Source organism: Lygodium microphyllum, chromosome 4, assembly GCF_053477565.2.
Source record: "Lygodium microphyllum isolate KBCC chromosome 4, Lygodium_microphyllum_v1.1.10, whole genome shotgun sequence".
NCBI lineage: Eukaryota > Viridiplantae > Streptophyta > Polypodiopsida > Schizaeales > Lygodiaceae > Lygodium > Lygodium microphyllum.
The window spans coordinates 94024776-94050892 of NC_141138.1; the positions used below are offsets into that span (position 1 = coordinate 94024776).

The 26117-nt window shown below is 39.2% G+C and overlaps 2 protein-coding genes across 3 annotated transcripts in view; one reads left to right on the forward strand and one right to left on the reverse strand.

Moving 5' to 3' along the window:
• The first annotated feature begins 581 nt into the window (after positions 1 to 581).
• Positions 582 to 3378, forward strand: LOC148037337 (uncharacterized). Of its 2 annotated transcripts, XR_015690784.1 has the most exons (3): positions 582 to 1056; positions 1493 to 1543; positions 2678 to 3378. XR_015690784.1 is itself a non-coding variant. In XM_087677288.1 (2 exons), exons 1-2 carry the CDS (start codon positions 723 to 725, stop codon positions 2683 to 2685), a joined length of 342 nt encoding a protein of 113 aa, XP_087533414.1. In that variant the 5' UTR covers positions 582 to 722; the 3' UTR covers positions 2686 to 3378. The 2 variants fall into 2 exon arrangements, 1 of the variants encoding a protein (XP_087533414.1); XM_087677288.1 differs by lacking the exon at positions 1493 to 1543.
• A 9425-nt stretch (positions 3379 to 12803) lies between these two features.
• LOC148037338 (aspartic proteinase nepenthesin-2-like) overlaps positions 12804 to 26117 on the reverse strand; it is a 49445-nt gene continuing 36131 nt past the window's right edge. Inside the window, exon 2 of the mRNA XM_087677094.1 lies at positions 12804 to 13683. Within this exon, the coding sequence (XP_087533220.1) occupies positions 12804 to 13683 (880 nt within the window). The remainder of the gene's footprint in view (positions 13684 to 26117) is intronic.

The following is a 26117-nucleotide window of genomic DNA, read 5'->3' on the forward strand; positions in this document are numbered from 1 at the left end:
TCAATTATTTTTGTCTCTCTTTCATTTCCTTCCCCATCAGATTCTAACACAACCTTAGGAGTTACTAGAGGCCATTTGTGATGGTCACCTTGGAACGACGTAGCTCTGAAAGAGAAAAAATAAAATAATGAGAAAGAGAGAAAGAGAGAGAGGACATACATTTATGGGACCACACAAATAGACACACATATTAAACACACGCACACATATGGGCATGCATGTGTGTGCGTGTGCGTGTGTGTGTGTGTGTGTGTGCGAAGCTCGTAAGAGCTGGGTCACACCAGCTCTTACGGTGCAAACCCAAGCTTATGAGGGCCCTCGCTTCCTCTTGGTTGTGCCCAAGAGAAGGGAATCTTTTAAGAGCAAAATTTTGAGCATTAATGGTTGACAAAAAGGAGGTGTTTCTTTTCTATTGTGGCTGGACTGTACCAACAACCTCTAACTGGCAAATAAGAGTCGACAGTCGCTACAAACCCCATTAACCTTTTGCTAAAACTGCCTTTTTTGCAAGGGTTTGTGGGTGAATGAATTGCTAGCAAAACCACACGCTCCTTGGGCGCTTGTTGATGCGACACAGTTTTTGGAGGGGGTTATCTTTCCCCCATTAAATAAGACACGGTAGCTCTAGATGACAGTGTGATGAGTCATCACTTGACACTGTCAATGAGGCTCGAAAATTCCTCTTGGCCCTTGAACTGAAAAGGGACTCTCTTTTTGCGACTATGTGCGGTGTAGCCATGGCATCATCCCGTCTTCCCCTTCGTCACCTTCTCTCAGGTGCACGATCAGTAGCAACAAGAAGAAGAAGCAGGCTGTGGGCTACTGTTCATCAGCCGTCCCTGGGTGCAGTTGTCAATGCACCATTTCCTTCTTCATTGGGGAGATGTAGCCGCAGTAGCAGCAGCAGCCGTAGTAGCAATGGTGGTGGCCATAGCAGCTGCTTAGACCCAGCCTCCAACTTTCTTTCCCTGTTTGCCTCCTCTTTGTCGGATCATCGCTTGCTCTCTAGCTCAACTATGCTATTGTGTTCACCGAAAAAGAGCATGATCGGTTTAGGTGTGAGTTTTTCAAGTATTTTAGCATTTCAGTATTCAGGAATGCATATTGGGATAGGGGGAAATTCCAGTTGGATTTCTCTCTTGTGTATGTATTCGAATTTCCCAAACCTATTAAGGAATATCTTATATATGTTGGGATCGGTGTGAAATCCCAGTTGGACTGCTTGCTTGTGTATGTATCTGAATTTTCCCCATGGTATTTTCAATTTCTCACATTGGACTTTCAGGACTCTTTGTATGCTATGGATTTCATAAAATGACTACGCGTATATTATATTATTTTAAGGGACGTTGAGGTCCTCTTTGCTAATTTAGGAGAGGAGGTGCAACTAGCTTCTAGACAAGGCACATGCTTATGGTGCAAAAGTTTGTCATTATGGGCTCACTCTATGTCTATGCATAATTATAGGGCTCAAGATTTATCCCATGTGCAGGTTCGTGCATTGCCAGCTTCATTGCTTGAAGAACTCAAGGTTGCATGTGGTGTAAGTAAAATTCTTCTATTGCTTAAGCATCTCCTTTACAAGTTGGACTATGTCTCAATTAGCAAAACATTCATGACATTTTTTCCCCCTTACAAGACTCAACAGTCAATATTTGGGAATTTTTTTTGCATTGATACATCCCTTAGAAGTCTATGAAAAAATGGGTAGATTACTCAGAAACACACACAATATGCCTATTGTGAAAACCTAGGTGCTTGCTTAACATTGTTTGAATGTCACATTTTGGATAAGAAAAATGTTTGTGTGTCTAGGCAAATAAACTATCTTGGGTCTTTCTTTCTCATGCTCAACACATTGTTGCAAAAACTCTTGCATTAAGAATCATGATATCCCTCAAGGACCCAACACAAAAACTTGGAAACTTGTTCTCCATATTGTGGAGGTGTCAGTTTCATGTAACAATCAATAGTCTCTCCCTTTATAATACAAGGCTTGTGAACTTGTATTTTCCCCTTTGGTAGGTTAGTTTTTGACTTTTTGGCTATCTGCTACACTTGCTACTCCTTGGAGATTAGCCTTTTCTAAAGTCAAAGACATATCTTTGATATTTGTCAATCAGGAAAGAAAAAGAGGAGAAAATAGTAGCAGAAAGGAAAGTCTATCAATAAAACCTAGATATTTTAGTGTTTTGTGGTGATCAAAGAAAACTAAATCACCATCAACCTTTTGAAAAGGTGTGAAATACCAGTTGGGGTGGAGGTCAAGTAGCTTAAAATTTAAAGTCAGTCCTTCAAAAGTATCTATGAGCAAGCAGTTCAAGAGGATAAAATTTAAAAAGGAGCATGAGAAAGGGATCTCTTGTGGCAGTATTCATCCTTGTTTTGGATGGATAAATCGACTACTTCCATGTTGATATTCTAGAAGATGCTCGGCCTACTCACAACCTAATCTGGTGTCTTTTTCTTTCTCTTTCATTTCCAATTCTCAGTCTGTTATCAGTATCTTGTATAGAAGATGTGCTTGTGTTGTCTATCTTTGACTGCCTTAAAGCAGAGTGAGATGAATTTGTTTGCATTATATAACCAATAGCTATTTTGCCACATGGTGCATGGTCATGTGCATATGAAATTGCAACATGGAGACTTATGACTTGTTCTCTACCTTTTGCTGCAGATTTTTGATACAAATAGAGATGATGTTTTGGACAGTTTGCTTCATTCATCCATCATTTTACTTCTTGAGTAGCAAAGAAAGTTGGTTGGAATCTTCTCATATTTGCTATTGCTATCCTGGATCTGGCATTTTCCATAGAAAGAGCTACTGAAAACATACCTCATGTGGGGAAAGTTGTGCGTAGAGTCCCGAATGCACTTTATGCAACTGTTGTGACTTCTATGGTATTGCTGATTGAAAGAACAAGCCAGAAACACCTATGATTAACCAGTCTTTGGGTAGCTTCTCTGAAACTGGGAATGACCTCCAGATTGTGGTTGTGACATGTTAGTACGCACAAATTCTTGGGTCAATGTGGAGGCTCTGTAATTTCACATGATATATAGTGAAGTAGCTATGTCTATCTGCTTGTGCAGTTCAAGAAATGCTAGATTTTGCAGCTGGATCTTGGGATACCCTATATTGATAGGCAATGTTGATTTAACTTGTTCTGTTGCAACATACTACAGAGTAAAGCTGGCAAAGTGCTACTTGTATTAAACCTTGATACAATATCGGTTGTAATTATATATTTTCCCCTTGTTATTCATGGTTCAATTTACTTTTACCTCATTGATATATATAGATAAACTACATGCTTAGGTGCTAACATGTCAGTGTGCCATGTCTAAAACAGAGTCCAGAGTAACGAGTTCCTTCTAAGGGTGGTCCTTATCAGATTGGTTATGCGGTGGGAAAATCCTGCCTGAATTGGCAAACATGCTAACCGCCATAGGTTTTGGAAGGACCAAGCCTAGCAATCAGTGCTAAAGCCAGGCTTAGCCTATAAAACACTCGAAGGCCAAAAGTGATCCAAACGTACTCATGGACCGCTTTCATCTCTGGGATAAATTTATGGGATGCTACATCAAATCTGGATTTGCCAAATATTTTGTGAGGTCACTATACATACCCTTGCATTGTGAGAAAATATAGACTTAGTAGGGGCATTGCAAGACTCATGTGGATGAAATGGCCATAGGTATGCCTTAAAAGTCAAATGTTAGGTCTGAAAGCATGCAACAATGTGTTGATGAAATTTTTGTTCCATTTGTCTTGGCAGTATATGGGGTCAGAATAAGCATTATGGCACTCCAATCAATCCAGCTGCATCATCTTGACTGCCTGGTGGCTCTTCCAGTGGTTCAGCTATTGCAGTCGCAACATGTCTCGTTGATTTTGCTTTACGTATACCACAATTGTGTTCTTTTTTCCTTTTGCATTTGCCACAATAGTAAGCACTGAACTCTTTTACTTTTTTGCCGTTCTGACTTAGGAGAAGTGGAAAGATGATAGTTCATATTGCCATTTTCCTAGTGTTAGTTATTGTTGCAACATTTATGGCTAACAGTGTATCAATAGATTGAACTTCTGTATGTTGGTTAATCTATAACTCGAACCTATATGAATTGGTCGTAAATGCTTAGCCTACAAAGAACGGAGAGGTCATACCTTCTTCAAATTGTTGGATATAATACTACATTTTTTGTAATTTAGAATCATGAGTACTTCTATTTAGCCAATCCTTAAAAAATTTCAGAACAAACTTTTGTTATTACTTAGGTCTGTGTAAGATGGATGTGCATACTATCCTAGTTTTATGTGTCTTGAATGTGTTTATACTTATTCTATGCTAAAGCATCATTCTAGAGCATCAATTGAGATTGTGCTGATGGAGGATATGTGAATAACTCAAAATTTGAACAATCATCATGTCTCTATTGTTTTATTGATAAAATTAATTATTATGTGCCAGTTGCACGCATCGATGCAATGCCATAGGTTCATTTGGATTGTGTCTTGATCAGGCATAGATACTGGTGCTAGTGTTTGGATAACAACAACATTCTGTGGTATCATGCTAAAGTAATAATAGGGATAGCTTTCATGCCTAATTGCAAGCGACTAATATCGGTAAGTTTAAGGTAGCCTTTAGAGTTGTATATATGCTGATCTTGGCTTCTTTACTACAGTTTTTTCACTTGGTTCTGTTGATTGATTGTTTTCAAACATGTCAGTGGAGATAGTTGTGTGTTTGTTTGGAGGCTTCCTAATCTTCTGACCAAGATGATGCGGAAACGTTGTAGTTTACGATCCAAATTGCAAACATCCAATCCATCCATACTACTTATTGACTCAAAAGGGCAACTAAACAATACTTATTCAACCCCCATGAGATGTGACAAGTCTCAGACACAAGAATTGGATGCTTCTAGTATTGTTCTCTATAACAACCTGATTATGTTCTGGATATTCTAGTCAAGGATATCTTCATGAGTTGTTCAAAATAGAAATTCCTTGAGGCTTCCTGATAAATGTCAACTTTGTGAGCTGCTACAGAACATGGCCATTATGTTTGTCATGGTTCCTTTAATTTTTCACTATTGTTATTGAGTTGCAATGTTTTAAGGGATTTCCTTGAATATTAGGTGCTTGCACAGCTGCTAAACATGCAGCAAAAGGAGTAGCTAAATTACAGCAGTGCATGACAAAACGACTCAAGCTTGATGCAGAAGATAGCATCATAGAAGACAAGGCTATTGATGAATCTGTAGAAATCACGGGATCGGAATCTCCCCATGATGAGCTGCGAAAAGCTTCATTGGAAAAGCTCGAAGGAGCTGGTCAAGATTCTGCTTTTGGACACATATACTTTGCATTATGTGCTATGTAATTTCCTTTCACTTCTAACTAGTTTGAAGTCAGCTTGATGGTTTGTGCAGTCCATTTTTGTGTGAGTCTAATTATGTGTACTGCTTCTTTAATTATGTAGGGACGAATTGTAAGTCATCTAGGAGACCCAGTTCAGTACTAATATGGATTTGAAGAACACTCTCTGATCATAGATGTTCCACAAGGTAATCCTTTATCTTTTGTTTCATTTGAGCATGAGTTTGGGACTTTAGATTTATCCTCACATTTTCTACCCTTTCCTCCCACTTTCAATGAACATATACATTTATCTACATTAACTCTAGGACCGTACTTTAGACCTGCCATAGGTTATCTAGTCTTAGCACACATTGTCTCTGATGCACATTTAGGCTTTAGGCCATCATTAAACACTTAGAGGTGTACCATTTTGCACCCTGGCGCTTTGTTGTTGGGAATGGCAGTTGTGCATTATGCACCTCCCCCATATTTGCAAGTGCACCATACTCTATCCTTTGATCTGGTCATGTGGGGAATCTCCCCTACCACATTGTACCACCCTGACCACCCTGCAAAATACTGCTTGCATCTTTTGAACCATAACTCAGATCGCCAAGCTTTAGAAACAAAAAATGTAGCCCCGCTCGTGATCTACAACTTATCTTAAGACACCTAGAAATTTTTTTGAATATTTCACCCCCTAAAATTTTCTGTGCAACCTGCAAGTGTTCATTACAGCATGTAGTCCTAGCTAGACATCGACCTTCACGACTTTGTATCTCTTGCATACGAACTCGAATGTTAGTACCACTGTTGTTCTACTCAAATTTTAGTATGCATCATGGCATGTCTTTTCATCCATTTGTTATTTTGAAAGCAATACTTTGAAAGGCTTCTTTCATCACCATCCATACTAGAATAGTTACTACCAAGATTTCTTCCGTAAGGGGCATCCCATCATTTTAATTGATGCTCTGCGTATGTATCCAATTTTATTCAAGTTGAAATATGGTAGAAATGTTTGCTGAAATATGTTTGTGATTTTGTTTTCATAGTCATTACAACTATCAACGATTTGTACATGTACAAGCCTGCCATGAAAAGGCAAAAACTAAAATTCAGAGTTACATTCTCCCTTCACTAACCATACAAGATTTAAGGATGATTCTGCATCCTGGACTTTTTGTGATCTGGCACCATAGCATGATTTTGCCATCCATATAAGAGTGAAGCATGCCAATGGAGTGAAGTTTGGAGCAAAAGTGGTGAGTTGGTTAGCAGGGATGCAAGCAGCACAACTAGCATGCAAGGAAATGTGTGCTATGTTACTCTTGAGTATGTTGGGAATGGAGCACTTTCAAAGAGAAGTAACATCTCCAGTTTGAGTTCTTGTGCTAGTTATTTTGTCATGTAGACACCCTATTCAGGTGATAGTGTCATCTATGAAGGAGTTTGAGAGGGCTAGCCTTATATCTTGGGCTTGGACCTTATCTCAGTCAATGAAAGCTCCTTGATGTAATGGATGAAATGCTTCATAGAGACTCTGATCAAAGAGTAGACCGTTTTATGCACGAGTCTAACTTTGTTATGCTTGGAATGGGTGGCAGCCTCAAGGCCTTTTGAGCTACATATTTGCTAGACTACCATTTTGTTGTGAATACCTTATTGCCAACCATGCTGACCTCCCCTCCATCATTGCTAAAGTGCAGGGAGAAAGTGAAAGCACAATTTGTTGTTTGAAGGGCCACAGCAGGAGTTGCAGGCTGCAAGGGAAAAGCTGGTGAGAGAGAACTAACAATGTTGAAGTGAAGACAAGAAGAGGAGTAGGCTGTTGGTTAGTTGGGTTGAAAGAGGCAATAGATTTGATGTTGCAACGAAGGCGAGAAGAGGAGGAGCGTGCTGTTGGTCTCAGTCATTTGCTGGGCTGAAAGAGGCAATAGATTTGGTGCTTTTTGAACAATATTTTAGAAGGGGGTAGGGGATTAAAAAAAAACCCTCCATGTGGCCTTATTTTTTGGCCAAAAGCTATTTTGTCATGGGCACCTTATGGAAAACTATTCCCTTCTAGAAACCCTTGCTAGAACAGTTCACTAGTGTGGGAGAAGCATATGCCATGTCTGCATTCTGAGGAATCAAAGCAATTGAAGACGGGATGGAGCCCCAATCCTTCGATGGCGCCTGTAATAATTTTGATACTAGGGAGTCAAGCAACGGCGGAGGGGGAGGCAGTGGCATGAACAAGGCATCATGTGGTCCACCCTAATCATGCGCCCATCCAAGAACTGATTATTCATTTTCTACTGTGTGACATCTACTTGAGCCTCCTTAAAGAAGGTGACAAAGACGAAGCCCTTTGACCTGTTTGTCTTGCAATCCATGATGACATGGCAGTCGATAATCTCGTTGTGTGCCTAGAAGGCCTTGTGGAGGGACTCCTCATTAGTGTTGTATGCTAGGCTACTAACAAAGAGGTGGGACATGGCTTGTATCTACACAAAGCTAAATCCATGTCTGAGGGCTTGGTCTCGCATATTTTGATCCTCTTTCCTATCCTTGGTACCGTCATGTTAGTCTCAAATATCTCTGTCAAATCATATGTCACATCCAATAATTTACATCCATCAGATGCAATCTTATCTTATCTAGAAAACTGTCCTATAGGACTACCTTGTAGAAAACTACTCATATCGTTTGAACTATAACTTGGACCACTAAGATTTTAAAAGAAAAAATGTAGCCCCGCTTGTGATGTACAACTTTTTTGAAGACACTAGGATCAAATTCTAAAGTTTTCAGACCCTAAAATTTTCTATGCAACCTGCAACTGTTCATTATAACATGCTGTCTTAGCTAGATATCGACCTTCCCGACTTTGTATCTCCTGCATACGAACATGGGTATCAACCAAACTTTGTAGGACCCTTCCCAAGGTATCAAATCCCATTTTGGATGCATTAGTAACTATTAATACTCTCCTAATTAAAATAGTTTTACACATCTTCAATTTAACTGTGTGTGTCCACTATAGTTTTCAACAGCCATATCGCCCTCATGGGTCAAACATCCACTAGATAGTCGACCAATAAGGCATAAATACATGCAATACATCCCCTCCAGCTTTAAATAACTTGTATATCACACGGAATATTCCAAGATCAAATATCTACGTCATTAGCTCACTTAATCTGTTTAGGTTGTCTTTCTTTGCATCCCGAACGACAATATCCTCTATAACTTGCGTCAATGTCTCTTTTGTATTTTCTATTATTTGTTTACCCTTAACAATATCCACATTCTCTTTCTTAGTATCATTCATTTCTTTGAACTTTGTAGCATCTACATCTTCAGTCTTCATATCTGCATCATCAAACTCTGTAGCATCCACATCCACAAACTGCGTCATATTCGAGCTCTTTTTTCATCCTGAATCTTTATATCATCTACAAAGTTCTTCCATAGTTTCCTGTGCATCATCAAGTTTTTCTGCATCCTGCATGTCATGTGCTCCATCTGCTAATATTGCATCTATAACTACCGTTAATGCATCTGTATTGTTAAGCAAAAGTAGAAATCTCTATATCTTTGGTATTCTCCCATAATGCCTTTAGTGATGTTGGTACCTTGCCTCTATTGTTTGACCATTTATTGAGCTCTTTTTTTTAGGCCCTACATGTTCTTGACTTGGGCTTCTCTCTTCTCTCAATTCATGGTCTTCCTAGTCTCGGGACTCGTATTGTCTACATCGAGCTAGCCGTCTTTGTTGCGGATCATTCTACATGAGCCACTTTTGTGATAGATTGGTAGGAGAGGGGGACTATATGACTACAGGAGCCACTTTCGTGATAGGTTGGTAGGAGAGGGGGACTACAAGACCTCATGTCAGTCTCAAATGTCTCTATCAAAGTATATGCCACATGCAATACTTTACATCCATTAGATTCATCAATCTGATCCTATCTAGAAAACTATCCTACAAGACCACCCTGCAAAATACTGCTAGTATCTTTTGAACTATAACTCAGATCGCCAAGCTTTAGAAACAAAAAATGTAGCCCTGCTCGTGACCTACAACTTGTCTTAAGACGCTTGGACCAAATTTTGAAGATGTCACCCCTTAAAACTACAACCTACTGACTGATTGGCTTCATCGAATTGCAGTCCCTTTTTGTGTTGTAATCCACAATCAGGCCCTTTAGTAACCTCAACATCTGTCGTTGTCATCAATGACTTCTTTCCCTACATCACCCATCAAATTCTATCTAATAACATTAGGCAAGTCTTGTAGATTCTGGCGCCATCAAGTGAAGCAGTTTACATATCAATTAATATTGTGAATTTTTTGATTTGTTTGGTGGCTGGACAAACCAACATATTGCTTACTTCTGTTAAGGCAGTGTACATGTGTTAGACCTCGAACTCTCAGCATGGCCAATTCTAGACCTTTTTGTGATTGAACAGTGGTTCTGTTTGCCCTCTTAAAAGAAATTTGGACTGCATCTTTACACATGTTGTTTCCACAGAACCCATTTGTTTCAATTGTAGATATAATCTCTAATCATACAAATATGAGTTTTCTCTAGTAGTCCACCTGTGAGAGGCAGAGAATCATTAGACAAGAGAGAGAACGATGCATGCCTCTAGCCCACCCAATGACACTCTAATCTCAGGCAACACCACAACTGTCAGTAGTAAGAAATAAGAAGAAATAGGCTTCCCCTTTGTCAAGCAACATGGGCAAGTATACTAGAGATGGGGTCTTCAACCACATGGAACTCGGGGAGGTTACTATATGTATATCCTCTACATCACGTGCGTTCAAGGCCTATTTATAAATATCCTTATCTGTGAAATTTTTTTGAATAAAACAGAACCCTTTTCTATTCAATCTGTAAATAACCCCTTTATATTACACCCTTCTATATGTAAAAAATGTATAAAAATGATATTTTAAAAATACCTTATTTTGAACCCACGTGATGCACACATATATTCATGATAACTTACCCAAGACATGAAGAACTACAAGCATGCGTTGGAGGTTACAATCACAAGCTTTTATTGGGGCTATCTTGAAAATTCATATGGATTCTTTATGTTTTAGTTTATCACTTGTTTCTATGGTGAAGGTGGAGATGATGCTATGCCTAAAGTTGGGAAATCCATTGGTTTCTAGAGACCCTTTCATAAAGGGGAGGTCCTCACATCATCACAAAATTCTTTAAAATTTGATCTTGAGCCATGGTCTTGGTCCTGAAAGGGAAATCTATGTTTTATGTTGTGTAAATAGATCCATGGGTCTAGAAAATCCATGTAATGGGTGTTTCTTATATGGGATGTATTCACCTTTTCAAAGATAGAAACTTTTACTCACATGAGAGCCCCTCTAGATCTCCCTAAATGTGTAATTGATATCATTTCTTGTCTTAAGCTAGTCTAAAATATGTCCCTTGTATATTTTATTGTATCTATTACTCAAGCTCATGACTTTGTATCTTATCTTGGCTATTGCACCCACGATTTAGGCCATGATTATCTATGGTTGTTGTGCATGGTTCCCAAAGAGGAGTTACCCTCTAGTAGGTGGCTCTTGTATAGGGTTGTAAAAGTGTATAAGACTATGTACTCTAGTATTTGGATATTCAACTCAAATTATCATGAAAAAACTTGACGTAAAGTAGTGTGGCATTGTGTTTTTATTTGAATTATATAGAAGGGGTTATAAAAATGAACCTCATCTCAAAATTTACATTTATAAAAGGAATATAAATATTGCCTTCAAAATTCACAAAAGGGGTATATAAAATGATGCAAATTTTTTAAAAAGGGGTTTTAAAAAAACCATTTGAACACATGTTATATAGAGAGATAACCCAAGGTGGACTCCCCGAGGACTGGGGTTGCAGACAATTTTTTATGGTGTTATTCCTAGGCAGTCCCGTCTTTACTCTTTTTGGTGCATTCGTCAACACTTTAAGGTACCCCATGGATATTATGACATCTGGTCATCCATACAGGTCAAACTTTAGAGGTTCTCTCCTTTACCAGTGCTACAGCCATTGTATCCATGGCTGACTGGAAGTTTGTGATTCCGGATGATTTCAAGAAGAGGTCTGCTAACCAAATATAACAGCCATTGAATCCATGGCTGACTGGAAGTTTGTGATTATGGATGATTTTGAGAAGAGGTTTGCTAACCAAATATACCATCAGATGGTGGAGGCCAAGAGATGGGTCACTACAAAAATGAATAAATTATGGCATATTAGGGATAGTGGAGGCCAAGAGATGGGTAACTACAAAAATGAATAAATTATGGCATATTAGGGATGGCAAAAAGAAGTGGTAGGAAAGATTCCTTCAGCTTTGGAAATCTAAGGTTCCCTATAAGGGAAAAGTCTTCCTGTGGAAATTGTTGATTGGTGGCCTTCCAACTAGAGAGGTGTTGCGTGCTTGAAAGTTCTCCGTTGGTCATTGTGTATTCTGCACTACGTGTGATGAAACATTGCTTTATCTTTTTGCCTCTTGTCCAATTGTGTGACAAATCTGGTGTTTTATTTCTTGCGTGTGGCTCTCAGCAACTCACCTTTGGATAATAGCCCGGTCATGGATGATGGGAAAGCTGCCCTCTGTGCCTTCTTTGCATTTTGATTATTCTTGCATGTTCAAGTTCCTTAGATGGACTGCCTTGTGGCATATTTGGCGTACTCGGAATGCCTTTATTTTTTATTTGGTCTCGGGCATCCATGGTCATGTGGCCCATATTCGAGGTTTAGTGCTATGGTAGATTTCTTCTACGATGTTGCCCCCTTGACTGGCTATTGTTCGCTCTACACCAACAGTGTGATTCTCTCTTTGTGATAAAGTCCTGATAGTATTTCGTTACTTTCTTTGAAGACCTAATGGTGTGATGTAATAGAATGGAGAGAGAGAGAGAGAGAGAGAGAGAGAGAGAGAGAGAGAGAGAGATTCTTTGATGACCTGATGGTTTGATGTAAGAGAGTAAGAGATATAAAGAGAATGCTGACCTGATGGTCTAATGTAAATATTTACTACAATTATCTTCATGAAAAAAAAAAAGAATAGAGGTAATGGATCGAGAGAGTGAGAAAGCGGTTGCAACCCACCTCGAGAGAGGGGGGGAGAGAGAGAGAGAGAGAGAGAGAGAGAGAGCGTGAGAACATGCCACGTGGCATACCCCCCCCCCCCCGAACCTTCCCATAATAATAGTAAAGGAAGAGATGTTTACGCATCATCAACATACCTATTTCCTTGTTGTATTGACTTTTATTTATCATGTAATCTCGTATGTACGCCACGGTATTGTGATTGGAATGATGATGATACTTATATCTTGGATATGACACAGCAAAAACACACAAACTTGGATCGGCAATACTACTTGCGCATCTAATGCAATGTTGTCCCGAGGCTCAACCTAGCTACTATACAAGCACTGGTCATACAGCCAACCCAGGCGATTGTTATCGACATCAAAAATCATTTGGATAGTCTGTTGGGGGATGGCACCCATTAAAAAGGCTTCAGTATCGTCCTCCTCCTCGGTGACTAAGTAAGGCCAGCACATACGACGGTTCCCCCTACCGGAGCTGTAGATGAAAGTCTTTCCGTCGTCATGGAGGGTGAACAAGGTGCCGTCACGGAAGCCGAAGGCGAGTTGGGGGAGGCTGTCAAGGTTGGAGGGGTAGTCGTAGCAGGTGTCGAGGCCGTTATAGCCCGGGCCGGGGTCACCTAGGACAGGGGAGAGGGCGGCACGCCAGGCGTCGCGGAAGGGGTAGTACACAGAGGGGAAGAGGTAGCAGAAGAGGGAGCCGGAGTCGACGAGGGTGCCGCCCCTGCCATTTTCTGGGTGATACTCTAGGGCATCGTCTGGTATACCCACCACGGAGCCCGCCACGTAAATCTCCACCACCTCGATGAGCCAGGCCGGATGATTCAAGAACGGTGTTGTCGGGAAGTACACCCCAGGGACTGCTCCAGCTGCCAGATACAGAAATCCCGTGTCGGACGTCGATCCCCTCGGCGCTAAGCAGTAGGAGAAATCACTGCTGTAATAGCCGTTCATGTTGAGCTGCTCCGGGAGTGACAGCCCTAGCCCCGCGTTTTCTAGGCCAAGTATGCCCGACGACGCAACCAGGCCTTGGACCGTGTTGTTTGTTCCGCACCCGAATCCCACGTTTTCTATGGTGATCGTGCTTGAGCCCTGCGTGTCGAGGTCATACCAGGTGAGGCTGTCTTGCGCGATGCTGCCTTGGGTGGCGTCGCCGTCGACATACTCGATTTCATAAATGCAGGATCTGCCGACAGATCAAGGAATCAACATAGTATTGATGCGATTAGCACATTTTGTTTGCAGACTAGAAGGTTTAGTAATTCACTGTCCACCTTGTTTGCAGATTAGCTCAACCAGAATGTTTACCCATTCAGCATATTTTGTTTGTTTGTATACAGCTCAATTAGAAGGTTAGTTCATTTACATTCTAGCCTGTTTCCAAATGTGGTAACCAAAGGTTCTAATGACGTACTTTTCATTATGTTATAAACTCTAGCTTATCCCCATGTGGTAGAATCAACATTATAGAATTATGAGAGTTTGTATAAAGAATCATCACGTGTACCTAGTTTGTTACTAGTGGAGACCTAGACTCTTGTAGTGTTGCCAACGTCATGAGCTTCTATAAGGGGTCTAAGTAATACCTATCGTTGTTATGGTGAGGATGTGGAACATACGTGGCCCATAGCAATATTAAGGTGGTGAGCACACACACACACACACACGATCTTTATGTTTACTCACCAGAGATGCCACCAAGCTCTCTAGTAGACCTAAGTTCAATTCTCCCTTTTTCGCCCCTATTTCTAAACAAAAACATTGAATATAGGAATTGAGCTCAAGACCTTCCTACTACCATGAATTTGTGATAGAGTACACAAGAGTAGAGTAAAAATATAGAGCAATTGATATGTATAGAAGACTATAATGAATTGCAATGATATAAATGTCTATACATATACTAATAGATATGTACCAGAGTACTTATCGTCGTAAGTGGGTCTAATTTTTAGGATGCAAGTCTCAAGTTATAAGGCCACAATACTACCTAATATCATTATATCGGCCAAATATCTTAACTACCATGTGAGCTAAGTCATTACAGTTAAACATTTACATCATCATTACAATAATAGGTTTTTGTTAGATGGGGCATGTCAATGCATTACATTGATAAGTTACAATCATGGTTATCTAAAGGTGGATGTACTATATTCCCTTCTTGGAAGCTCAAATAGTAAATACATCTTTTCGAGAATAGGTTGTTCTTACTTGACCCTTTTCTTGAAAATTCCTTTAGCTCCATCATTGGTAAGGTGGAAGCACTCAATTGAGATGATAAGGGACATGATGATAAGGACAAAGTACTTGGTAGGTCCATAAAGGCATACAAGGTGTCAGACATAATAACCTTCGACCGAGCATGTAGCCCAAGACAGCCATTAATTAGTGTGTCCTGGACAAGGGCAAGAAGTGCCAAGGTCCGAAGCTCGGGGGATACCCTCAGATTTCTTGCTATATTGGGAATGACTTGTCTATTTGGGAACACCAGTCGGGTGCACCATGAAAACAGGCCCTAGAGACCTGATTAGGTGGGAAGAGAGTATATTTGGTTGGGAGGTGAGTAAGACACACAAGAAATTTTCTTTTGTCTCTCACATTTGGTATCAGAGCTCACGGGTTTCTATAAAAAAAAGATTTGGGGGTTTTTTGTTACGGCCACACAAGTGAGATCGTGCTGCAGTCGCGAGAGCACACATGAGTGGGTAGCGTGAAGGCATCTCTACAACACACAAGAGAAGATTTGGGGGTTTTTTGTTACGGCCACACAAGTGGGATCGTGCTGCAGTCGCGAGAGCGCACAAGAGTGGGCAGCGTGAAGGCATCTCTACAACACACTAGAGAAGACAACACAACGTGAAAAGCCTCTTTCTTTGCAGGTGGCGGCACCCACCACAAGGCCCAACGGTGGCCCAATGAGCCAATCACGTGAGCCAATGGGAGGTGAGTAAGACACACAATAAATTTTCTTCTATCTCTCAAATTTGGTATCAGAGCTTGTGGGTTTCTAAAAAAAAAAGATTTGGGGGTTTTTTGTTACGGCCACACAAGTGAGATCATGCTGCACTCGTGAGAGTGCACAGGAATGGGCAGCGTGAATGCATCTCTACAACACACCATAGAAGACAACACAATGTGAAAAGCCTCTTTCTTTGCAAGTGGCAAAGCACCCACCACAAGGCCCAAAGGGAGTCCAATGAGCCAATCACGTGAGCCAATTGTGGCCAATAGCACCATCAAGGCCAATGCACACTCCGTCACACAAGAGAGCTCTATCTCTTTTACTTGAGAGAATGATCATCTCCCTTTCACCTTTTATCCTTGGTAAATTCCATGCGACGCTCTCCATGTGGGATAGAATCCCCTTTTTACCAAGCTTGTGAGCCCTCCATCCCCTTGTAAAAAAAAAGGGTGTTTTCTCCTCTTTCTGAGCACATTTTTTGAGATCTATAACTTCTTGGTATGAAATCCAAATTGCAAACTGATTTCACAACCTTTGAGAATGATTTGAAGACAAGATTCTGAAGTATTATCATTGCCAATTGAGCTTGGGAGCACTTCCAAAATTTTGCGCTAAAGTGACCTCTTGAGGTGGGAAAAAATTGGGATTTTTGGGCTCCCAATAGACTCCGATTCAAGTGCTATCAGTTCCTACGGTTTTCTTGCATCGATGAGTATCAAATTTCAGTATATTTGACCTCTGGTTTTGACTGGTGAGGACTGGCGAGGACATTTCAAATTGCTTTCGTGGTGCTACCAGATACACATTATCTCTACCTTTTGGGGCTTAAAATTCACTACTTTGAGTGCGTCTATATATGCTTGAGAGTGTGGATTTTGTGCATTTGGATGTTTATGCATGGTTTCAAAGAGGATTTGGTGACTTATTCAGCCTTGCACTTTTGTTTGAAATGTACAAAGAGGCTTTCTTTTGACATGTATGCTTCTTGTGGATAGTACTTGTGCGGAAACATAGAAGTTTTTTGAAAGTACATTGTATTTATGTTTGCCTTGCTTTTGTTGGTTTGAATTATCAATCCAAAAAAAAAAATCAATTAATCAATCATGTCAGACAAGCACTGAAGATATGCCTTTGAATGACATTGATGTAGAGAAAGAACCTCTTATGCATTATGACGAGTTGCCCTCTTCATCTAATGATGTGCATAATCGTCTTTCTAGTTTGGAAGGCACTATGCAAGTTTTGCTTGAACAAATGCAAATTTTAACTCGAAATTCTTTGGATAAATGCAAGAGACCTTTAGATGAGAGTTTACTTGATGCATGTATGCCTGACACACAAGTTGTACATGACTCCTCCGTAGTTGTTCCTCCGTTGCTAGAAGCTAAGTTGCAACTTAAAGACCTTAAGCTGCCTAAGTTCAATGGCATAGCGACACAAAGGATTGCAGGTGCAGTGGAACAGTGGCTCTCTAAATGGGAGTAGTATTTTAAGTTATGCCCTATTCATAAGGATGCTTTAAAGATACAACAAGCTACATATATTCTTATGGATGCTGCTCACTGTTGGTGGCGAAAAATTGAGTAGGATCATGCAGAGCCGTCTACTTGGATTGCATTTAAGACATTGTTTTATAATAATTTTGTCCCTCCAGATGAGTGGACAAGGGGTCTAGATGTGTGGTTCTTCATAGCTCAAAAGAGCTACTCTGTCCAAGAATATGCAGACAAGTATATAGAGATTCTATTAAAGGTCCCTGAACATATTTCTAACTTTCTGCAAGTGCATAAATTTGTAATGGGCTCAAAAGAAACCTTAAGGCCACTTGTCAGGAAGGAGAGATGTACAACCTTGAATGAGGTAGTGGAGCTTGCCTTGGTCCTTGAAGATGGGAAGGTCCAGAGATTTCCTTGGACTAGAGGTACACACCCTATCTTTACTCCTGCAGTTGCATCTAGTGCTCCTCGTGCGAATCATACTAGAGAGGTGCATATGATCAAGATTGTGTCAGGTACCAAGAGGAAGGTATCTCCTATGGTAGCTGAGAGAGCTGACAATAAATCCATGCTCACTCAACAGCAAAGGGAGAAAGCAATGAGAGAAGGACTTTGTTACAGATGCTTGGGGCAGCATAAATTTAAGGCTTGTCCCAAGAAGGCAAGAGCCAATGCTCAAATGGTGCTTAATCCAATGTAGGATGTGGATAAGGCGAGAGATGACCTAGATGAGTTACCTCCACATGGCTCTAGTTATCATGAACGGATCCTAGCCATCACAGTAACAAAGAAAGTACCAATTGTGCCAGATGCAATGTTATCGCCTAAGGCACAAAAGAGGTACCAATTTGTTGACATTGAGCTCATTGTAATGAAAGGCATAGTGGCAAGATGCCCTATGCATATTTTATTTGATACAAGCTCTTCACATAATGTTATTAGCTCTAATCTCATCAAGAAGCTGAAGCTCAAGAGTACCCCTTCAGAATATAGTTATTTAGTAGAGCTAGCTGATGGGATGGGTACAGAGACATGGGATCAGCGAGTTGTTGACCTCCCTGTACAGATGCAGTCCTATGAGGATAGATTGGATTTTGAAATTACACGGCTTGGAAGATTCGACCTAGTGTTGACCAAGCAGTGGCACGCAAAGAAGAGACCTATCATTGAATTCTCTTCTCACATTTATCAATTTGAGCACGAGGGCCGACGATTGTTGATTCGTAGAGAACCAGATCTCCAAGAAGTGAAGATTCTCTTGATGACCAAGGCGCTCAAGATTGACTATAAGTTTCTTTACTTTTGTTATATTTTAAATATTTCTAAATGTGTGTCAAAGGATGACATGGATAAATATGTAAGTTCCACAAGTATCCCTTTGGCCTTATCAAGTAAAATAAGAGCCCAATTTTCTGATGTATTTAAATCTGAACTACCTCTTGGTTTACCTTCTTGTAGGAATGTGGAGCATAGGATTGAGCTCATCCTAGGAGCTAATCTAGTTGCTAGACCCCTGTTCAGGATGAGTCTACAAGAGGAGAATGAAGTCCGTAAGGTGGTGGATGAGTACTTAAGCAAAGGATTGATAAGACCTAGCTTTTCACCCTTTGCAGCCCCTATTTTACTTGTAAAAAAGAAAGATGGTTCTTTTCGAATGTGTGTAGACTATAGGTTTTTTCTATTCTTTTGGTTTCTTTTTCTTATTGATGCCATCTCCAAATTACTAGGTCAAAGCATTGAGATGCCAGCTTGCTTTTGTTTAGGCTCTAATCATCACATTCAATAGTATTGGGGTGGAATTTTGGTCTTTTTCATGGTGAATAGTTTGAGTAGCATTGAAGGCACCATTATGGAATTAGTGGCCAATTTCTATCTAGGGCAATAAATGTGTAAATATATAGCTCTACATTCAGGGCACCATAAATCAACCTTGTCCTTGTTAGCTTGCTTTCTCTCTCCAAATCTTGATGAAATGTACCGCCTTGAATAGGTATAAGTCCATAATAGATGATGGGTTCATGAGCTCCCCCCATACCCTAACCCCCTTTCTCTTACCAAGCTAACAGTACCACTTGTCCAAAATCTACAAGGATTGGATATCCTTCTTCATTGTAGGCAATGTACAAGTTGATGTAAATATCCTCTTTTAGTAATTCCATGAAGTACATAGGTGTACCACTTGGTGGGTGGGTGATAATATAGGTCCAAGTGGTTTGAGTAGTCTTATCGTATTTATGTCTATGTCTACCCTAGGTTCTATCAGTCATTACTCATTAGGGTGCTTGTTGTGCCAATGGAATTTCCCTTTTGTAATTAAGCTACCTATTCACTAGATAGGACTATTGTAAGTAGAGTTGAGTTATAGTAACCTCTTAGGTAGTTGATAGTCCATGGTCTCATTTCTAACCCATCTCCAGTTTGTGCAAGCACATGGCGAGGAATCAGGATATTCCACTAGAATATGGTTCTCATTGCAATGGACACATTGGACTTGTGGTCGTGTAGGCCATTTCAGAGCATCCTAAAGCTTTTTATGCTCTAGTTGAAGACCACCATTTCTTGGGTGAGGTCTGCCCCTTTTCCTTTTAAATAAAATAATTGTCAAGCATAGATATCCTATGCCTCGTATTGATGATCTCTTAGATGCTCTAGGTGGTGCTTCTATATTTAGTAAGATTGATTTAAAAAGCGGTTATCACCAAATTAGAGTAAGAGATGAATATATTTTTAAAGTTTCTTTTAGAATAAGATTTGGTCAATATGAGTATTTGATTATGCCTTTCAGTTTAACAAATGCTCCTGCTACTTTTATGATGTTAATGAATGATTTACTAAGACCATACATGGGCAAGTTCATTGTAGATTTTATTGACGATGTGCTTGTGTATAGTAAGAGTATCCATGAACATGAGTCACATTTGGTGACAATCTTTGAAACTTTTCGGGAAGCAAAAATCTATGCTAACCCAGACAAGACAATTCTATGTTTAGCAGAGATAGAGTATTTAGGTCATATTGTATCTGCCGATGGGATCAAGATGGACCCCAAGAAGGTTTTTGTGATACTTGGTTGGCTGACACCCCAAAATGAAACAGCTCTTCGTTCCTTTTTGGGATTGTCAGGATTCTATAGGAGATTTATATATGCATACTCATATATAGTTGCTCCTATGACAGATTTGTTGCAAGCTTTGGTGCCCTATGTGTGGACATTAGTGCAAAAATAAAGTTTTGAGGCTATGAAACAAGTAGTTTCTACTACCCTTGTTCTCGAGATAGCTGATCCTGAGAAACCATTTGTTTTAGAAATAGATGCAAGTAGCATCGTGATAGGTGCAATCCTTAGCCAAGAAGGTAGGCTTGTAGCTTTTGAAAGCAAGAAGCTTTCCCTAAGCCAACAGAATTGGCCAGTTCATGAACAAGAGCTTTATTCTATTGTTCATTACCTTAAAGTTTTCTGACACTATTTATATGGTGCAGATTTTAAAGTTTATATAGATCATCATACTCTTAAGTATTTTTGTAGTCAACCAAATCTTCGAGGGTGCCAAGCTTGATGGGCTGAAATGATGCAAGAATTTCATATGGAAATTCTATACAAGAAGGGTAAGGATAATGTTGTTGCTGATGCATTATCTCATATAATGTATCAAATGAGCTTTACAATTTTAGAAAGCTCATTGCTTCAAGAAATAAAGAAAGCACAATTAGAGGACTCTTATATGGCAAAAATTTATCAAGCCATAGAATGAGACTCTTTGATCAGGGATGGACCATATACTTTTGTTTCCTACTATTATTTCTGATAAGGCAAGTTCATTTAAGAACCTTTCAATTGAGAATGGGTTTCTTAAACGAAAAGGCAAGATTTTTGTTCCTAGTGCATGGGAATTACGAAAGAAAGTTTTGTTTGATAACCATCATGTGCCTTATGTAGGACATCCTGGTACTGATAAGACCATATAGCTTGTTAGAAGGACATTTTGGTGGCCAAAGTTGGCCAAGGATGTTTGCCAATATATCCAACAATGCTTTCAATGTCAAGTTAATAAAGCAGAAAGGGCGAAGCCACCAGGTCTGCTAATGCCATTACAAATTCCAGAATCTAATTGGAAAGGTATTTCCATGGATTTCATTGTCGGCTTACCTAGAACCTAGAGACAATAAGACACTATCCTAGTGATAGTGGATTGCTTCAGTAAAATGACTCATGTTATAGCTACTCGTGAAAGTGTAGAAGCTCCAAAAGTCGCAGATTTGTTTATTGATCATGTGTTGTCCATTGTGTCTCATAGGGATGTCAAGTTTACTGGTCATTTTTGGCATAATGTCTTTGGTTGTTTAAATGTGTCTTTAAACCTGTCAAGTGGTGATCACCCAGAAATAGATGGTCAAATAGAAAGAGTCAATCAAATACTAGAAGATATGCTGAGAGCATATGTATCTAATAAACAAACAGAATGGGATATGCATTTGTCTTTGTTAGAATTTGCGTATAACAACAGACCTCATAAGGCGACAGATTTGTCTCCTTTTGAAATACATTATTGAATGAATCCAAGTTTTCCAAGTACAGTAAGGTCAGATGAGAAATGCTCGGCTACGACATAATTCCTTATTGACATACATGCTAATATTAAAATTACTCAAGCCAAGTTACAACAAGTAGCTGATAGGGCTAAGCATTTTGCAGATAAGAAAAGGTCAAGTAGGATCTTTGAATTAGGAGAAATTTTTTTTCTCCAAGTACCAACCAAGTCATCTAGTTTATCGATTGGCAAATGTCCAAAGTTATCTCCAAGATATTGTGGACTGTGGAAAATTATTTAGAAGCTAAGTGATGTAGCTTACTGATTGGAACTTCCTCTTGGATGTCGTGTTCATCCAGTGTTTCATGTTAGAAAATTAAGAAAGTATATCTCATGTGATGATAATATAATTGATGGTATGGTAGCTTTGTAGGAACATGATTTAGTTGTTGACCATGGACCAGACAAGATACTACATTGGAGAGAGAAACAGTTGCGTAATCGTACTCTCCACGAGTATCTAGTTCCCTGGAAGGGTCTACTGGTTACTTATGCTACATGGGAATTAGAAGCTCTAATTCGGTGACACTTCCCATTACTAATCATTGAGGATAATGATTTTTTGAAAGGGGGAGAGAATGTTAGACATAATAACCTTCAGTCAGGCAAGTAGCCCAAGACGGCTATTAATTAGTGTGTCCCAGACAAGGGCAAGAAGTGCCAAGGTCCAATGCTCGGGGGATACCCTCAAATTTCTTGCTATATTGGGCAGGACTTGTCTATTTGGGAACACCGATCGGGTGCACCATGAAAACATGCCCTAGAGACCCGATTAGAAGGTGGGAAGAGCGTATATTTGGTTGGGAGGTGAGTAAGACACACAAGAAATTTTCTTCTCTCTCTCACACAAGGTGCTTGTGTATTCAAGAATTTTGGTTGCCCATAGTCATTGGAGATATTGTGGAGATAGAGAATTTAGAGTGCAAGAAAACATAAATTGATAGTGAAATATGGGTTTCTAGAAATGATGCCAGAGAGGAATTTGGAGAAACTTGTGATTTGGAGATAGAAGAATGAACGTTGCTTTAGGAATAGTAGTGAAGAAGTAAACTAGTAGGGAGAGCATAAAAGTGGAGCATAGAAGTGACATTCTTGTTAGATGTTTTCTATAGATGAGAGATAGAAGCTTTGTATATAAAATCAAAAAATAAAATATCATGGGTTTAGAATATGGCTATAAAAGTGAGGAAAAGAGAGAGGCAATCTAGGATAAGAAGTGAGATGCATAAGTTAGAATGTAACTTGGTAATACAAAATGGCATATGAGTGTGTAAAGAAGGCATATATAAGTAGTACTTTGATATTGAGAAGTTCCCTTACTTGATCTTCAATCTTTATAGAAATATGAATCCAAGAAGCATTAAATAAATTCCATGAATTGTTCCATTTTAAGATTTAGAGCAAAGTAGCTAACATGGGAGACCAACAAGAGTGATGTGTTAGGACTAAAGGATATGAGAGTTTGAGAGTGTGAAATGTCTATGAGATTTTAGGGATAAATAGGCGATAAGAGAAAGAGTAAATAACTAGAGATTTTGTGGTTGAACATGCACACTTCTATCTATTTTCTCTCTTGTGCAATTTCTGCCTTCTCTTAATTTCTAGTTCATATTTGTCATGGTATAGTGAAGGGCTACAACAATGATATCAGAGCAAGGTGATTGATTTGTACATCAACTTCAAGAAAGATCTAGCTTATAGCTTCCTAGAGTAGTTTGAACAAGTTTGCAAGGCTAATAACCTCTAGGATGCTCACAAATGAGCACAAGCTTTTGGGGGTTGTGTTTGGTGTTAGAACTTTGTTCACTAGCCTAAACAATAATGATGGCAATTCTTTTGTTATGCTCAAATATCTTTTTATCAAGAGATTTTTTGAAGCAAGATATGTTGATAATTTGATAGTCTAATTGATAATGTGAGTCAAGAGAACAAGAAATAAATTCGTGATTAAATAATGCATGTTTGGAGTCCTTACAAGAGAATCTCGATAGTTGAGCAACCCACACAAAAGGCTATCTCCATGGTATCTATCAATGGGATTAGAAATGAGGAGCTTTACAAGGAATTAATCATCATTAAATCAAGTTTGCAAAGAGATGTGTTGCTAAAGTCTTCAAAGAATCCATAAGGGTCAATGACCTACTTAAGCAGAGAATGCTAATGCTATCTAGCCAATGAGAATCATTAACACACACAATGAGATATCTATAACTCATAGTGAACAATCAATGTTTGAAATTAAGCCAAAAAAAGCATACCTTGAAAATGGAAAATGTTACAATATCATTTTGACCATGGAAATATTGATTCTTGACACAAAAGTAGATTTATGCCAATGCTAGAAATGAAAGAAAAGAAAATGCTAAAGTTGGAGCATATCCTAACACAAAGTAGCAGTTGGAAATAGTGAATAAAATAGAAATAGGGTGAGAGAAGCACACATACATCTCCAAGACATGAGATCAATAATGGAGAATGAACTTTACAATTTCATGATTACAAGACCACCTTCCTATCCCACTTACATTGGATGAGAGGGAGACCAGGTATAGGATGTGCCTAATCAAGATCTAAGTTGTAATATGGCTCAGAAAGAAAAACCACAAACAATGGAGACTAGATATTAGTGGGTACTAGTATGAAAAGTTTGATGTAAACATGTTGACTCTAATCTCAACTCAAGTCTCTATACCACTTGTGCAACTACTAAAACCAAGCCTTGTGCTCTTGGAAGCATTGAAGAAGTAGATATAGGAACATGTAGAACTTGACATGGAAGTCATGCAAGGATATGAAGCCAATGCACACATACCAAGCCTAACCCTGAATCCTATGTCAAGAACCCTATAGGTCAATATCTTCTAAAAAGCAATAGAAATGCATGTAGTTTTCCTATCATAACATTAGATGACATACTAAAAAATAGATTGTTGACATTGGAGTAGGAGCTACGCCCTTAGCCATGTGGTTTTGCAAGCATACTAAAAAATAGATTGTTGACATAGGAGTAGGAGCTACGCCCTTAGCCATGTGGTTTTGCGAGCATACTAAAAAATAGATTGTTGACATAGGAGTAGGAGCTATGCCCTTAGCCATGTGGTTTTGCAAGCATGGGTAATCCATCTATTAATGTGGCTTACTTAAATATCACATTGGCTAAAGAATGAGGGTTTAATCTTTTGGGATCCTAAAGGATTTGCCAACCAAGATTGCACATATCCAGTTCTAAGTGGACTTCATCATCATGAAGGCGATGCATTATGATTAGGAAAACCATGGATAAGAAATGTACATCCAACTAAGGACTGGGGAAATGACTTGATGTTTTTTTGGAATCTACATAGAAGTAGTTAGAATTGAGATGGGTAAGTGGAAGATCTCATCCATTGACCTAGATTTCATCTCGGTTATATTGAAACATGAATCCACTGCCTATGAGCCATTCACAAAATACATATCCTATCCACATCCTTGCAATCATTGACTTGCCCTTATGAGAAGATGAAGATAGCTATAAACGACTAGATGATAGGATATGTATTTTGGACTAGGGAAATGACTTGATGTTTTTTGGAAGTTACATAGAAGTAGTTAGAATTGAGATGGGTAAGTGGAAGATCTCATCCGTTGACCTAGATTTCATCTCGGTTATATTGAAACATGAATCCAAGACCTCACCTGCCTATGAGCCATTCACAAAATACATATCCTATCCACATCCTTGCAATCATTGACTTGCACTTATGAGAAGATGAAGATAGCTATAAACGACTAGCTGATAGGATAAGAAATCGAGGAAAAAAGGAAAATAGATGGCTTGAACAAAGACCTATCACTAGTCTATTGAGATTCAAGCTTCACATGAGTTGGCATCCACTATATGCGTTGGTGATGTGGTAAGACTTTAGTCACTGGCACATTAGGTGATGGACATGGAAGATATACATATGATTCTACATTTAGATGATACCCATGTAGTCTCTCTTTGTTATGGCACATTCATTGTGCCAGTTCATCTATCCTTAGTGAATTTACACTTAGTAATTACACATACATATGTTCTAGTACTTTCATCATATTAGTCTTTTATCAAGTTGTAAAAAATTTTACTTTTGTATGGAAGAAGAATAAAAATAAGAATAAGAGAAGAAGAAGAAGAAGATTTTAATCATACTTCTCTATGTACTCAAATCTCCATTATGCTTAAGTTTCCATTATATATGTATGTGTGCTCTTGGTTTCTTCTATTTGCATGGTATTAGAGCCATCCCACAACTACATGAATATCAATCAAAGACTAAGGTAAAGTGAAGAGAGCATGAAAGTAAGCAAGCAAGCAATAGGTAAGAAGTGTTGGGAATAAAGGGCCATCGTGCCTTTTATATGTGCACGGGTGTGAACAAACCCTTAGCACATTGTACTTTCATACATATATCTATCTAAAAACCTAAAGTGGTACACTTGTCATTGTACCGAAAAACGTGTTCACTCTCTACTCTGCTCACTCGCACTCTCTCTGTCTCTCTCATTGCGCGTAATGATTATCTGCGCCTCGATCTCCGTGCCTAAT